Source organism: Ctenopharyngodon idella, chromosome 14 (assembly GCF_019924925.1).
Source record: "Ctenopharyngodon idella isolate HZGC_01 chromosome 14, HZGC01, whole genome shotgun sequence".
Lineage (NCBI taxonomy): Eukaryota > Metazoa > Chordata > Actinopteri > Cypriniformes > Xenocyprididae > Ctenopharyngodon > Ctenopharyngodon idella.
The window spans coordinates 10,223,490-10,239,271 of NC_067233.1; the positions used below are offsets into that span (position 1 = coordinate 10,223,490).

General features: G+C 35.0%; 2 protein-coding genes across 6 annotated transcripts; both read left to right on the forward strand.

Moving 5' to 3' along the window:
• Positions 1-1,314: 1,314 nt before the first annotated feature.
• Positions 1,315-9,910, forward strand: LOC127494333 (UDP-N-acetylglucosamine transferase subunit ALG13 homolog). Of its 5 annotated transcripts, XM_051860123.1 has the most exons (8): positions 2,951-3,860; positions 4,295-4,382; positions 4,527-4,702; positions 5,472-5,611; positions 5,693-5,846; positions 5,928-6,024; positions 8,565-8,649; positions 8,733-9,910. In XM_051860123.1, the coding sequence occupies exons 1-8, from the start codon at positions 3,773-3,775 to the stop codon at positions 8,910-8,912; spliced, it is 1,008 nt and encodes a 335-aa protein (XP_051716083.1). In that variant the 5' UTR covers positions 2,951-3,772; the 3' UTR covers positions 8,913-9,910. The 5 variants fall into 5 exon arrangements, with proteins under 5 accessions (XP_051716085.1, XP_051716086.1, XP_051716084.1 ...); XM_051860125.1 differs by lacking the exons at positions 2,951-3,860; positions 5,472-5,611; positions 5,693-5,846; ... (1 more) ...; positions 8,565-8,649; positions 8,733-9,910 and adding exons at positions 1,315-1,503; positions 1,656-1,818; positions 2,532-2,670; XM_051860126.1 differs by lacking the exons at positions 2,951-3,860; positions 5,472-5,611; positions 5,693-5,846; ... (1 more) ...; positions 8,565-8,649; positions 8,733-9,910 and adding exons at positions 1,315-1,503; positions 1,656-1,818; positions 2,532-2,670 and having other exon boundaries at positions 4,295-4,378; positions 4,527-4,667.
• Positions 9,911-10,032: 122 nt separating this feature from the next.
• c14hxorf65 (chromosome 14 CXorf65 homolog) lies at positions 10,033-13,995 on the forward strand. Its single transcript, XM_051860128.1, has 6 exons — positions 10,033-10,137; positions 10,317-10,403; positions 11,021-11,143; positions 11,240-11,305; positions 11,567-11,682; positions 11,930-13,995. The coding sequence occupies exons 1-6, from the start codon at positions 10,113-10,115 to the stop codon at positions 12,011-12,013; spliced, it is 501 nt and encodes a 166-aa protein (XP_051716088.1). The 5' UTR covers positions 10,033-10,112; the 3' UTR covers positions 12,014-13,995.
• The last annotated feature ends 1,787 nt before the right edge of the window (positions 13,996-15,782 follow it).

Here is a 15,782-nt window from a genome sequence, read left to right on the forward strand (position 1 = left end):
TAGAAAATCTATGGGGTATTGTGAAGAGGAAGATGCGATATGCCAGACCCAACAATGCAGAAGAGCTGAAGGCCACTATCAGAGCAACCTGGGCTCTTATAACACTTGAGCAGTGCCACAGACTGATCGACTCCATGCCACGCCACATTGCTGCAGTAATTCAGGCAAAAGGAGCCCCAACTAAGTATTGAGTGCTGTACATGCTCATACTTTTCATGTTCATACTTTTCAGTTGGCCAAGATTTCTAAAAATCCTTTCTTTGTACTGGTCTTAAGTAATATTCTAATTTTCTGAGATACTGAATTTGGGATTTTCCTTAGTTGTCAGTTATAATCATCAAAATTAAAAGAAATAAACATTTGAAATGTATTAGTCTGTGTGTAATGAATGAATATAATATACAAGTTTCACTGTTTGAATGGAATTAGTGAAATAAATCAACTTTTTGATGATATTCTAATTATATGACCAGCACCTGTATGTATGTATATATATATATATATATATATATACACACACCGGTCAGAAGTTTTTGAACGGTAAGATTTTTTAAATGTTTTTAAAAGAAGTCTCTTCTGCTCACCAAGGCTTCATTTATTTGACCCAAAATACAGCAAAAAACTGATTTTTTTTTTTTTTTTTGGAAAGAAATTAAGGAAATTAATACTTTTATTCAGCAAGGATGCATTAAATTGATCAAAAGCGACAGTATAGATATTTATAATGTTGCAAAACCTTTATATTTGAGATAAATGAGGTCCAGTGTAAAGTTTCGAGCTTTTGTAAAGCTTTTGAACTATCTATTCATCAAACAATCCTGAAACAAAATTGTACACAACTGTTTTCAACATTGATAATAATAATAATAAATGTTTCTTGAGAAGCAAATCAGCATATTAGAATGATTTCTGAAGGATCATGTGACAATGAAGACTGGAGTAATGATGCTGAAAATTCAGCTTTGCCATCACAGAAATAAACTGCATTTTAAAATATATTCAAATAGAAAACATTTCTTTTATATTATGAAAAAAAATTCACAATATTACTGTTTTTGCTGTAATTTGGATCAAATAAATGAAGCCTTGGTGAGCAGAATTGAAATATATTTAACCTATATATATATATATATATATATATATATATATATATTGGTTAAATATATAAAAAATATATAACCAATATATATATATTTATATATACTTTTTGATATAAAAATATATTTTAGAGACAAATCCCACCTTTGACAAGGCTAAATACTTTGAGATACCACCGAGTTCTGTTAATACATGACTCAAGTAGTTCCATTATGATCCAATAAGACTTTTATTTTGAAGGGCGGAGAGAATCGTCATGTTTAGTTTTTCTTCACGATTTCTGTTTTCATTTTTACATTTAGTAAAGCCTGTCACACTGGTACAATGAAAACTGTATTTGTAACTGTCGGGACAACAAGTTTTGATGATCTGATTGGCACTTTGACTTCAGATGAATCTGTGAAGGTAATAATATCATTCACAAATAGTGAGCTGCGAAGGAAACGTAAGCTGAATGACACGAATAGGTTTCGGTACCTGTGAGTTAGTTTTAAAAGCAGTAACCCGTGAGGTTTTAAATATCCTGGCTCACTAATGACTTATGTTTCTGAATAAAGGCATTAATTTACCGTGGCTACACAGACATGGTGCTTCAGGTTGGCAGAGGTTCAGTCGTGCCTGATCCAGACAGCTGTCCAGGACTGACACTTCAAGTGTTTCGCTTCAAAGACTCAATCGCTGAGGATATGAGACATTCAGATCTGGTCATCAGTCATGCTGGTGGGTTAAAGCTTCTTTTTCCCCCCAAACAATACTCTAAAATACAGTTCAGTACATAAATCTAAATGTGGGTTCAGTACAGTTCAGTACATAAATAGGTTTATTTTTGGGGGGGCAGGCAAACTCAGGAAACACTTTATAATAACCATCAGATCAGTAACACCAGATAACAGATCTGTATTGACGAATATGAATATCAGATAATTAGAATTCCATGTTTCTACTTTGATTTCTGCATTAATATTGTCTGTTAAATATTATACCTACAAGGTAGTGCAAGGGGGTCAGTGGAAAAGTTTAGAGACAAACAGTGTAAAAATAAATAATAATAAAAATGAATTGATTATAAAACAATAATTGTAGTAGTAAATCAATAATCTGATTAAAATAAATGTATTAAGTTGACTAAATTGATTAAAAGTACTATAATAGGTGGAGAAAAAAATTAATGTAACGTTCTCCAATCAATATTTTACACATATTTATAGTATTATTTTTTCACAGTATAAATTACGTCTTTATACTTGAAAATACATAGATGCCTTTTTAAATTTTAGGGTGGGGGTCCCTCGCACGAGGATGATCATATTTGGGGGTCTTAAAGATTACAAACCCCTCATCTATTGTTTGCTGTGGACTTTATGATAACCTATGTAACAAAAGGTGAACCCAGATTAGAAATGAGGTCATAATATCGGCTCTATCCCCATCAGGAGCAGGAAGCTGCTTGGAAGCACTCGGAGCAAATAAACCTCTCCTCGTGGTGGTCAATGATAAATTAATGGACAATCATCAGCTGGAGCTTGCAAAGCAGCTGCAGGCAGATTCACATCTTATCTACTGCACTTGCAGGTTTGTTTGTTTTTTTATTTATATATATATATATATATATATATGAGCAGTCATTCACTTTCTCAACCATTTTAGTGTCCAAGTCTATTGTTATGGTTACATTTGATGTGCTAACAGCAAATGTCCATCTTCGTGTGTTTTTAACCCGTTATCACAGTACCCTGCCTCAGACTTTGAGGGATATGGATCTATCTGCTTTGTCAACTTATGTGCCTGGTCAACCTCAGATCTTCGCCAACTTTTTAGATAAAGCCATCGGACTTGGACTGTGATGATTACTGGTGGCAATTTGGGCTGAGGATGAACCTGTTTTAATGGGAATACCTGCACTGGACCCTTAGGAATCTAATGATTGAGAAGAACTGGTTTTTACCAAATAAATATATGATTGACACTAGAGGTTGCAGCCTTTAGCCTCCTTGTTAGAGCATCCGACTCCCACACCGGAGACCCAGGTTCGAGCCCCAGCCAGAGCGGGCTGAGTAGGACCTGGGTGAGGGGTTACATTGATGCCGTGACCTGGATGGGAGTGAGGTTTAGGGGGGTGAGTGTAATGGAGGCCAGCTAGTAGTTGCTGTGCAAGTAAAAACCTCACTCCTTTGATCTCAAGAGATGCTCTAGCGACTGACACTAGAGGTTGCAGCCTTTAGCCTCCCTGTTAGAGCGTCCGACTCCCTCTCTGGAGACCCAGGTTCGAGGCCCGCACAGAGTGCTTATGTAACCCCTGGGTGAGGTTGTATAATAATGGTATAGACACCATAGTGGTGAGCGTTACATGCAGCTGTATTAAGCAGTGCTGTCTTGTTTTGGCAAATTATTTGTGTTAAAATATGAAAAGTCAATTGTTGATTGAAAAAAAACATTATTATTATTATTAATATAAAATTTCAGATCACAGTAATTACTAATAAAATATTTTAGATATTTTATTATATCTATTTTTTTCCTCATGACTTCTATTAAGTGACAAAGGAACTGTCAGGCTGTTTATCAAGATATTTATACTTGAAGACCCGGAAGCTATCAAGGAAACACGCTGTAATGAACATCCTGTGTAGTATTAGACCACATTCATTTGTTGCTCAGACGCTCAGAGGAGAGCATGACTTACATTCACACTCCAAGACTATATTTTGGGCTTCTGTTCTTAATTCTGTCCTTTCAACGATGCTGTTCAGCAGGTGCTCTGAGTAAGTATATAATTACACACAATATTGTACTACATAGCGTTTTTTTGTGGTTATTAAAGTTATAAATGTACGCAAACCTTTATGAGTTATCACAAGATTGAGATTATAATCCTCACTGAAAAAATACTGTTTGTAAAAGAGGATTGTGATTGTATGTTTGCATTTATTTTTGTCTTCTAAAAGACAAAAAGTTTGGGAGATAAGTTCGGATGGTTGTTGTGGGGATTTCCACGGTTTTTCTTTCGGATGTCTTTTGTGCGTGTGTGTGATGCACTTGAGGTTTGTGATTGTGAAACTGATTAGTATTTTCTCTGTGTGGGTTGCGGGAAACTAAAGTTCAACAATAAATAAAAAAAGTAATAACTTGTAGACATTTTTTTTATTATTTGTGAACTGTTACATTAATATTTTTGGGAACATGTTTGCCCGTGTAGGTGTGCAGTGTAAGATCATCAACCTCGAGTATGTGGAGTGCATCTGGAACCCAAACACATCAACAATGAACTACACCTTCAGCAGTAAGTAAGTATCCCACAACCCATTTCACTCATATTCCTGAATACATTTATGTATCTGCGTGTATTATTTTGACACATGTTGAATATAGTTTTTTGGTAATAATTGATAATTGAGAAATAATACTAGATTTTCTATTTACTTTGTCAGATTTGCAAACGACGACTCCCACGACTGTCAAGAATACATCTTGAAGCACAATTACACTGTAGGCTGCAAAATTCCTCTCAAAAACCATGATCAGAAGTTTTCAAAATTTCAAATATCTGTGTCCACTGAAGGAAACCACACTTTTGAAAAATCTTTTCATTCCCTCAAGAGCCTTGGTAAGAAAACAAACAGATTTACAATGTCTCAATGGTGTGTCAAAAGATGCTTATGAATCTATACTACCGTTTAAAAGATTAGTATGATTTATTGATTTTTTTTTATTGGAAAAATTAATACTTCTATCCAACAAGGATGCATAAATGAATAAAAAGTGACATATAAAGTAAAGACATTTATAATGTTACAAAAGATTTCAAAATGCTGTCCTTTTGAAATTTCGAAGAATCCTGAAAAAAAAATGATCACAGTTTTCACTAAAATACGAAGCAGCACACCTGTTTCCAACATTGATAATAATAAGAAATATTTGTTGAGCAGCAAATCAGCATATTAGAATGATTTCTGAAGGATCATGTGACACTGAAGACTGGAGTAATGATGCTGAAAATTCAGCTTTGATCACAGGAATAAATTACATTTTACAATATATTAAAATACAAAACAGTTATTTTAAATTATAATAATATTTCACAATATTACAATATTTTTTTACTGTATTTTTGATCAAATAATAGCATCTTTGGTGAGCATAAACAACTTCTTTCAAAGACAAAAAAACTTAACAACCCCAAACTTTTGAATGGTAGTGTATATTATCAATATACATAATTTCTTCACCCTCTAGTCCTCTGAAAATCATTTCATTACTCTGTTTCTTGCTTCTGATTGGCCAATCATAGGATTCTTTTGCCAGTTTTTTTTTTCTTTCTCATTATGACCAACTAACTAACTCATTTGTTTATTATTGTACATATATTTGTTTAGTGCAGCTAAAAGCACCCTATAACCTCTCAGTGAAGTGGAATGAGCACAACAGCACACTTTTACTACAGTGGAACAGCAGTACCACCCTCAAAGATAACTGTGTAGTCTATAATGTGCGCAACCAGAAAGACGAAACCCAGGTAAGAAAATAGATACGATATTATGACCATTTTACATTCATTCTACCAACTGTCTCATCTTCATCTCTCTTTTGCTCCCAGTTGTCAGCAAATGTGACAAAAAAGTCATACAGTCTGACGCAGGTCTCACAGAACAAGCACTATGTTTTCCAAGTCCGGAGCACTGTCTCTGGTCTCTGTGGTTCTTCAGATTTATGGAGTGACTGGAGCCCTCCAGTGGAGTGGGGCAGTGCAGGTGGGCTACTACAGTGACAGTGAGGGACATGGAGAGATTTGCTCTTCTTGCATTTTTTAATCGTGCTTCTCTGTTTTCTAGAGAACATCAGCAGACAAGGCTGGTCGCAGTGGTTGTATGGTTTTCTGTCAGTACTTATGCTGTTCTTGCTGGGTTTGTTGTTGTGCTATTGTGAGAGGTGAGAGATGTTCAAGACATTTCATTCAGTCTTTGCTAAACATAACATAATATTCCCCCCGTTCCACAGACAAGGCTTAAGCCTAGTCGCAGACTAAAATGCATGTTTTAGTGCCATTTTTTTGTCAAGATGCACACCAGGGACCTGATGTATTAACGTTGCGTACGCACAAAAAAGGCACTGAAATGTGCATACTCAATTTTCCATTCACATACTGAACATTTATAAAAAAAATAAACTTAGCGTAAATATGTGCGCACCGTACGGGAGCTCTAGACCATGCGTACGCACTGGAGTGAGCTAAGTAATAAAGTAAACAGAATGATTTTAAACTCTGTTTTCCATTTAAACATTTCAATTCCCACATTTAGATTTAATGCCACTCTCCTTAATGGAGTTCAGCACCAAAATTACATAAAATCATTATACTGAAGTTACAATATTTTATATTAATTTAAATAGAAATATTTGTAGTGGATGCGCTGCTTTTGAACACTTTTCTTGTGGCATGTTGTGTTTTAATGTTTTAGCTACGGTGAGGATTGCTTGGCGTATGATAATTCTGCTTTACTCGTGTTCTGAGAAAAGATTTTCACGCGAATAATGATCAATGATGCGCACTTTGTCTAAGCAGGTAGCTTATGGCAAAATGACAGACACCGAGGGAATCGCTCGGTGATCGTCTGACGAGTAGATACTGTACACAGTACTGTACAACCTCTGCTGAACGCAGGTGTGCTTCTGGTGTCGTACACAGACACACAGTAGCCTAAAGATAACCCATTTCATGGTCTTCCCAATATTATGAAAAATGCCTTTGTATTTGAAGGATAGATTTTGAATTTAATTTTTGAAATGTACAATAATTTACAATGCAAAACAAGGCCGCCTGTCTGTTTCAATTAAAAATATATAAACATCCTAAAATGTAGGCTATGTTTACTGGCAAAATATATACTGAACAGTATTTTATACAAGTTTGATTAATTTTAATTTTTTTCTAAAACAATACAAGGATAGTGAATGATTTTTTTAGCAATGTAATGTGACGGCATTTATAATCATATTTTCCTAATGTCTTGTGCTGTTAAACTTGGTGTCACGTGGAGGGGAATATGCGTGGAAATGATATGCAGATGACGTAATGCATAGTAAAACTAGCCGTTGTAAGCTCCATATATGGTTATTTCAGGGAGGAGACGTAGTGGAGATTCATGTACCTACGCACAATCTTCCACTGACTGGGTTTTATAAAGGGAATAAAGGGAATTTTGCGCAGGTTCTGGCGTACGCATGGTTTTATAAATCTGAAAACTTTTGTGCGTATAGAAAATCTGTCTTTTATGCATACGCACACTTTTAGGATGAAATCTACGTAAAGTTTTATACATGAGGCCCCAGTTGTTCTTTCTAAGGCACGTTTATAAAAGCTACTTAAAATGATAGTTCATCCAAAAATGAAAATTATCCCATGATTTACTCACACTCGAACCATCCTAGGTGTATATGACTATATTCTTTCAGACAAAACATAATCAGAGATATATTTAAAAATATCCTTGCTCTTCCAAGCTTTATAATGGTAATTTACAGGGGGCGTGATTTTGAAGCCCGAAAAAATGCATCAATCCGACTCCAGGAGGATAATAAAGGCCTTCTGAAGCAAAGCGATGGGTTTTTGTAAGAAAAATATCCATATTTAAAACTTTATTAACTATAATAACTAGTTTCCAGCAGACAACCATCCGAATACTGTGCAAGTCGACTTGCGCCACAAGTGTAACCCCCTGACACGATGTAACGTAACGTAAGCTTAGACTCCTCTCGCAGTTTAAACAAATAGGGCTGTGCAACAAACTCAACCTCCTCTTCTATCAACATCCTCCAACGTTTCTCTGTAAAAATTCTCATTTTAGACTTCTAATTTGTGACCGGTGTTTTGTTTTGCTCTATCCTCTGCGTTTCCACATGCGTCAGCTCAGGTCAGAAGTTACTTTTCTGCCACAAATCGAAGCATACGGCCGTCTGCCGGAAGCTAGTTATTATAGTTAAGAAAGTTTTAAATATGGATATTTCTCTCACAAAACCCCATAACTTCACTTCAGAATACCTTTATTAACCCCCTGGAGCCGTATGGAATACTTTTATGATAGCTGGATGCATTTTTTGGCTTCAAAATCTCACCCCCCATTCACTACCATTATAAAGCTTGGAAGAGCCAAGATCAGAAGGAAGATTATCATATACACCTAGGATGTATTGAAGATGAGTAAATTATGGGATAATTTTCATTTTTGGTGAACTATCCCTTTAAATGTCCTAATTGAACTATGGCCTAATCCTGGTTTAATCTGTGAAACCAGGCTATTGTTTTTTTTTTTTTTATATATAATTTATTAAGACTTTATATTCTATTTACATATTAGTAATTATAAGTTAATTTATTAAAGTTTTTTTAGTGTATTGATATAATGTAATAATAAAGAGTGACGATACTAATAATGTAATAATAATAATAAAATACAATCCTTATTAAATAGGAAAGGGATCATCTTACTTCCAGTTGTGCCTGACCCTAGCAAGAACCTACAGGACTTGTTCCATAAACATGATGGAAATGTTGAGGTATCTACACTCTGTGCTGTATTTCATGAGTAAATGTGCTCTTCAGACTTGGATGTACTGTAACCCTCTCACTTTATTCTCAGAGCTGGGTTCACATCTCCAGAGAGCTGAAGGATGCCTTTGAGCCAGACTACACAGAGCCGTCCTGCGATGTGTGTGAGGTTACGCCCTCTTGTGAAGCCGATCCCACACCTGTGGCCAGTCCTGCTCCTCAAACTGACAAGTGTGATGAACCAAGCGCTGCAGAAGAGCAGAGCTCATAAGACGAAGAGGTGTTAACCTTTCACCTGAACTGTCATCTCATTCTTACTGTACATGTTCACAAGCGACATTTCAGTGTCTGTTCTCATTTGCACATTTATCTTTTACAATTGTATGTAGAGTTTAAGTATAAGACAGATGGAAATTTAAATGACTAACATTATCAATACTACAGTGAATCTAATAGTTTGGAGTTGTTACACTGACGAAGGTGGAATTTATTTGATCAAAAATACAGTAAAAACAACAACATTGTGAAATATTATTACAATTTAAAATAATTGTTCTCTATTTGAATATATTTTAAAATCTGATCTAATTCTTGTGATGGCAAAGCTGAATTGTGTCATATGATATTTCAGAAATCATTCTGAAATCGTGCTGATTTAGTGTTGAAAACAATTGTGCTGCTTAATATTTTTAATATTTTATATATATATTAAATATGTTATATTATTAAAAATATTAAATATGTATTTTATAATATTTTTGTGGAAAATGTGATAAATTTTTTCTCATGATTCTTTGTTGAATAGAAAGTTTAAAAGAACATTTATTTGAAATAGAACTTTTGTAACATTATAAATGCCTTTTTTTAAATTGTTTTGATCAATTTAATGCACCTATGTTGAACAGAAGGATTAATTTCTTACTGTACCCAAATTTAAAAACTTAAAAATACATGAATGTCTTTGCATTACAGCATTTAAAGGTATATCAAACCAATGGCATTTAATTTAAAGAAATATAGCACACTTTCAGAAGTGTTTAACTTTTTTGGGGGGGTATTGTTAGGTTTTTAATTCTAAAACAATATACAGTATGTATTGTGTTAAGGCTACAGGTATTTCTACACTTTTTGATGGAGAACTTGAAGTAAACAGACTTCATAAATCCACTAAGAATCACCGTGTGCACATAATATTTAATGAAACTGCCTTTTAAGTTTGGTAACATGTTGAACAGATATGTAATAAAAAACTTTTGATTATGCATATCATGCTAGTGTTGTTGTTGTTTTTTGTTCTAGTTTAGATGTTTTTCCTCATCTTACTCTGATTCCATGTCATTGTGACATCACAGTCTTGATGATTGTGTTACTCTCTGTCTGCTGTGTCACTAATTTGTTAGCACAGCTACAGCCGGCAGCATCTTAAAAACTGAACAGCAGCCAGTGAGGTGTCAAGTTCTTTTCTGCCGCAATGTTTATTTACATTAAACATGGAGGTAAGGATCATTAATCAACTTTTGTAAACATCAATGCAGTAAGTGCAGTTTTTTTTAGATCTATATATTGCTTAGACAAAATATGCTTTCTGTGTACACAAATAAATAGTTTTATTTCTCTATTTGATCTGTATATGTAAATGAAAAGGAACTGATCAATGTGATGTTTGTGTTTTTAGACAATGACCAGTTCCTGGTCAACCCCAATTGTCCAGTTGTTGTCCTCATGCAGCACATAAAAACCAGGTTGCAACTTGCTGAGTCAGGTATGTACAGCTCTCTCTATGCATTTTCTCATGCATCAACATATGAGGATAATCAAAGTTTTTTTTTCCAGTTTAAGGCACTTTCATTGAACAGAATCTTGTCTTTTGAAGATACTTTCAGTCATTCCAGAGCTGTGCTTTTGTCATTCAAATTCTGAGTGCACATTCAACGTCAAAGAAATGTCTTTTATCCCTGTAAGCATGTCAGAGAGTAGGCCAAACTGGCTGTACTTGACATACTTTAGAGATCCCAGGTCAGAGGAAGGTTAGTTAAGCCCAGCATGCCCATTCAAACCCGTGACCTCTGTGCAGGATGTCACGGATCTCAGCTGTTAATATTTCACACTCTCTCTTAGCACATACTCCTACAACGGTGTCCGATTACATCTGTGGCATGTAGTAAGGGACACTACCTGTGATCAGCCCATCACTAATAGAGTGCTCATTACCACTGTCATTAACACTGTCCTCCTCCCTAATGCATCTGCACTTCTGTGCCGGCTAAAATGTTGCACAGATACAGTAAACACGGATTATATGACCGTTATTACACGTGTTTGAAACAATATACCTTAAGGTTATCCATCCAAACCTGTGTGTGTGTGTGTGTGTTTCAGAGCTCATAGACCTTTGTGATGAACGAGGAATGCTGAAATTCCTCTTTCTGCCCCAGAATTCACGAGAGTCTGCTTGTGGACTGCTGAAGGCTAGAGAGTCATTCATTGTTTGCGTTATTGAGCGTGAGTTTGAGTTTTTCTTGACAACCTGAAGAGAATAGTTTGTGTATAGTTTGAAAGTAACAAGTCAAGGTTTTTCTTGTGTGTGTGTATTTACAGGTATGTCTGATGGGGCTTATACTTCTGTCACATCTCTACTATCCAGTGTTCAATCTGCTGTATTAGGTGCCATTGCATGTACACCACAAAAATAATTTTATTAATCAGTTTTATAATATCTAAACATAGTTTAAGAAGACAAATTTTTAAAGATAACTAATATCCTACATTGTTTTTAGAGAATATAATTAAAATATATTGCTGTATATCAGTCTAAGTTACAATTTCATTAATATTTAAGCTGTTTTTTTTTTATAGCAGTTTCATTGTATTTTATATTGCTGTTACCCTGTTGTGTGTGTGTGTAATGTCTATGACTTATTCCAGAGACTCTGCAGACTCAGATTGACAATCTTGAGAAAACTCGTCTGAAGCAGCTTCAGGTTGTGCAGATTCTTATGGCTACATCAGAGAAAATCAATGCTCAAGACCTGCCTAAATTCGTGAGTATCTTAGAGCCACATCTGAATTTCACAGTTCTCTCGTATTTGTCCACCTGCTCTCACCTCAATTTTGTAATATTCAGCTTTTAATTCAGTAGGTACTCAGCTGCACTGTTAAAAAAAATAGTTAAAATAACTGTTACCAGAAATACACTGTAAAGCATACACAGACGTACCTGTAAAACAAATGGTAATATAACTTTATGTGAACGATAATCTTGTGTGTTGTTTTCATTTGGCTGTGCAGATTAAAAAGCGCAAGAAAGTTACACATGTCAATGCCCCTGATGAAGTCCAGCGCCACATAGGGGACAAAAAGAGCAGGAACTGAGCAAACAACATCACATCAGTGTTCATGATCATTTTTAATGTTAAATTCATTAAAATTACAGACATGTTCATCAGAAATGCTTTATTATTTTTTAAGTATTTATCTTTTCATTAGGTGATTCAGGAAAGTTACTACATTGACTATATAAAACTCAGGTATTATATGAGTATCTTCCTTCCTTCTGCTGGAAGATGCACAAAAAAGGAAGGAATTTCCTTAATAAAACTATGTTTCAGTGAAAATCTGTCTGTCTGTCTTGTCTATCTATCTATCTATCTATCTATCTATCTATCTATCTATCTATCTATCTGTCTGTCTGTCTGTCGTCTATCTGTCTGTGTGTCTATCTGTCTATCTATCGTTCTATCTATCTATCTGTCTGTCTGTCTGTTTGTCTGTCTATCTGTCTGTCGTCTGTCTGTCTGTCGTCTGTCTGTCTGTCTGTCTGTCTGTCTGTCTGTCTATCTGTCTGTCTGTCTGTCGTCTATCTATCTATCTTGTCTGTGTCTGTCTATCTATCTTTGTCTATCTATATATCTGTCTGTCTGTCTATTTGTCTGTCTGTCTATCCATCTTGTCTGTCTATTTATCTGTCTGTCTGTCTGTCTGTCTGTATTTTCTTATTCCTGTGTTTTTTTAAAAATGTTGGAATTTTCCACTGGTCCCTTGCAATTAAGCAACAGATGAGGTCATCGTCTTGCCTGTGATTGGTTAGTATGAATACCTGTTTGTTACCAAGCTTTTCCCAGCTGGGCGCAAATTGAGAGAGAATCTAAGAGTGGAATATTTATAGATTGGTGTGTGTAGTTACTGCACAGACTTTAATGCTTGGATCTATATTTGGTAAGCAATCAACCTGTCAGTGGGTGTAAACTGTATTTTTGCAATAAGTTTTATGTCAGATGCATGATGATATCTTGAAATATAATTCAAGATCAGTATCCTGTTTGTCTTTCTCATCCATGCAGCTGCAGACTTTCAGCAAAACGTACGTAGGCCCTGCAGGTGCAAGGAACTTTATGATGTGTTACTCAGCACATAGGTTTTTCCTTTTCAGCATTTCAGCAGAGCACAATGTGGGCGGAATGCAGCCATTAGACAGGAACGAGTGGGTGAAATGCCAGTTAGCGGTTTTACCGTCTATGGCCATTATAATCTTTCGTGACATCCTTCCCTGATGTTGTACAGCACGTATATCTCCTGACTGTTTTTTTTTTTTTTTTTTTTTTTCCCTCCCCTTTAAAGCCCTGGTTGTGAAATTTGGAAATGTCAAATGTCAGTTATTCTAGCATAGAAAGGATAGTCATACTGTGTGATGATATTGAATGTGACTGACAGTACTGAACTGAAACTGCCTTATTGGCCTATATTACAAACTGAAGGTTGCAGCTGTCTTGCCTGTGGCCAATACGTAATGCCTTACTTCCTCCTGTGTGAATAACTTCTGTTTAAAGTTTCATGTGGCTTCTTTTATACATTTAAGTTCTAATTTCTCATTCTCATAATTATATAGCAGCCAGCATTCCCAGATGTCATTGTGTGTGCGTGTGTACTTTTATGAGATGTTTATTGAGGGTACAGGTATAAAAGGGAAGTGTCATGATGAAATTTTCAATTTCAATCCATTGTTCTTATTGTATTAGCTCTCTTGAAATCCAAAGTCTATTCAAAGATAAATATATTGTAATGTCAGACAAAAAACTACAATATTTTTTATAAATGTTAAAGAGAGCAATGACTGCAACTTTTCAAAATAAAGTTGTATAAATTGCCCCCTTGTGGCTGTACCTTGAAGAAACTCCAATGTGAATAAAATAACTGGCAGTGAAAATAAAACATATTAAATCATGCCATTTTAGATGCCATTGGTCTGTTTTGCTTATTTTTCTATTGTTCTTTATTTAGAAAAAAAAAAAAATGTATATAATTGTATAGTTTTAACATATGCCTCATTTTTTTGAATGTTTCTTATTTGTGTTGTGTCTTCTCTCTGTACCATATTTAAAAAAAAAATTGTTTAGATTTGTTTCCTTTCATTTTGATGATAATTAATATATTTAATTTTACTGCAATTGTATTGCTTATGTTTATTTAATTATACAGTTTTATACATTGCTTCTTTATTCATCAATTTGTTATTGTGAGTTTCTGTCTTTTCAAAAGTCTGTTATTCACTGTTAACACAGGAACACAAGTCCCTTCTCCTTGTGGGACAGAGGGTCTTGTTTTTTAAGCATTCACAGCACTCTGGGTCACCCTCAGCACTTATGATGCAGTAACTGGCACTTTTGAGGGATCCAGAAGAGTGAGGCAGCTGAATCGACTGGTTGTTCTGCTTGAGATAGAGTAAAAGAGACTTGTATTAGTTTACAGCGCACCCTCCATTTAGGAGAATGTACTTTGATTAACAAAACAAAATGTGATTTGCACACACAGAGCAAAGAAGTAAGGCATTTGATTTTACCCTAACCCTAATGTTTTACTGTTCTTCAGACATGTGGCCCTTAATATTTAAAAGATTTCATAAATTCTATCTATTACCATATAAATTCTACCCTAATTACCACATAGACACATTCTTGAGTAAACAGGGCATGTCAGCAAACACTCTCAATTTCAACATCAGAAACCAATCTGTCCTGTTTGTTACATTTTGCTCAGATAATCATACAGTAGTAAGAATAAAATATTTGTTATTTCACCCTTCCACCCTCCCTTAAGACCAACATGGTAAAAATATTCTATTGCAAGATTGCAATGCTCATTTTACAAACATTAAATAAAAAAGAATGAGATGACATTTGTCTGGGGTCAGGTCTGATGCACTTTCATTGTAGGATCTAATATGCAGGCATCACCTACATCCAAAGACAAAGAAATCATCTTAGCTTAACAGCACAAATTTGACTGTATTCCAAATACTAAGACCTTTAACAAAACAAGAGCTCTATTCATTTGTAGTTGGAGAGATGATGGAATGAATCCAGACAATGAGAGCCCAAAGGCTTTTGTTAAGATCACTCTGACTTGAGGGGAACGGAACTGGAGGGCATCACATGTTGAATAAGCACTTTTGTCATATTTGCTAGGGAGACACTCTGTAATAAGGCATATGAAACAGATGATGACTCACCTTCTTTTAAACAGCCTCCACTATATCATGTTTTGCCTTAAATTATTTCTAAATGTGACAGAGTATATTAAAATGGTCACACCCATAGAAGTTTGTCCTAGACTGCATGATTTAAGCAACGGGCCTGCTGTATTCACCAGCTGAAGTCTCCTTGCGCATTATTGTGCAATTTCCAGTTAAATATACCTATCTGATGGAGCTTTTACAAATGCATGACTACTCAAGCATATTTCAGTGGTTAGTTAGTTAGTTATAAAAAATAAATAAATAGCCTAATAATAATAGCTGTGAGTCTCGACTGGAGGAAAATGGGAATCAAGAATTTCTATTTTAAAAAATACTTTGAATTTTTTTCCTGTCACTAAAATAAAACTCTTCTTAAAGTCACCATAAAATCAAAACCAACAATTCTTGTTTTTTTATGGTTTTCTATTCCCTTTTGCAACAAAATCTCTTCTCTGATGAAGTGTTTACTGGTGCGAGGGTGAGACAACCTGTCACTCACATGAGATCGATTTCCAATCATAGACTGTAAAAAAATATGGATGTAGTGTTCGTGACGTCACCCGTAGATTTTGAAGAGCATTTTTGAAGAAAACCTGCAACCATTACCTGCAGCAAGCCATATTATTTTAT

Bases quoted from the DNA above. Each gene is read 5' to 3' on its own strand.
- LOC127494333 (XM_051860123.1), top strand. From the start codon at position 3,773: ATGACTTACATTCACACTCCAAGACTATATTTTGGGCTTCTGTTCTTA. The intron at 3,861-4,294 runs GTAAGTATATAA...TTGCCCGTGTAG, and splicing joins CTGTTCAGCAGGTGCTCTGA to GTGTGCAGTGTAAGATCATC. The intron at 5,847-5,927 runs GTGGGCTACTAC...TCTGTTTTCTAG, and splicing joins AGTGGAGTGGGGCAGTGCAG to AGAACATCAGCAGACAAGGC.
- c14hxorf65 (XM_051860128.1), top strand. From the start codon at position 10,113: ATGTTTATTTACATTAAACATGGAG. The intron at 10,404-11,020 runs GTATGTACAGCT...TGTGTGTTTCAG, and splicing joins GTTGCAACTTGCTGAGTCAG to AGCTCATAGACCTTTGTGAT. The intron at 11,144-11,239 runs GTGAGTTTGAGT...GTGTATTTACAG, and splicing joins CATTGTTTGCGTTATTGAGC to GTATGTCTGATGGGGCTTAT.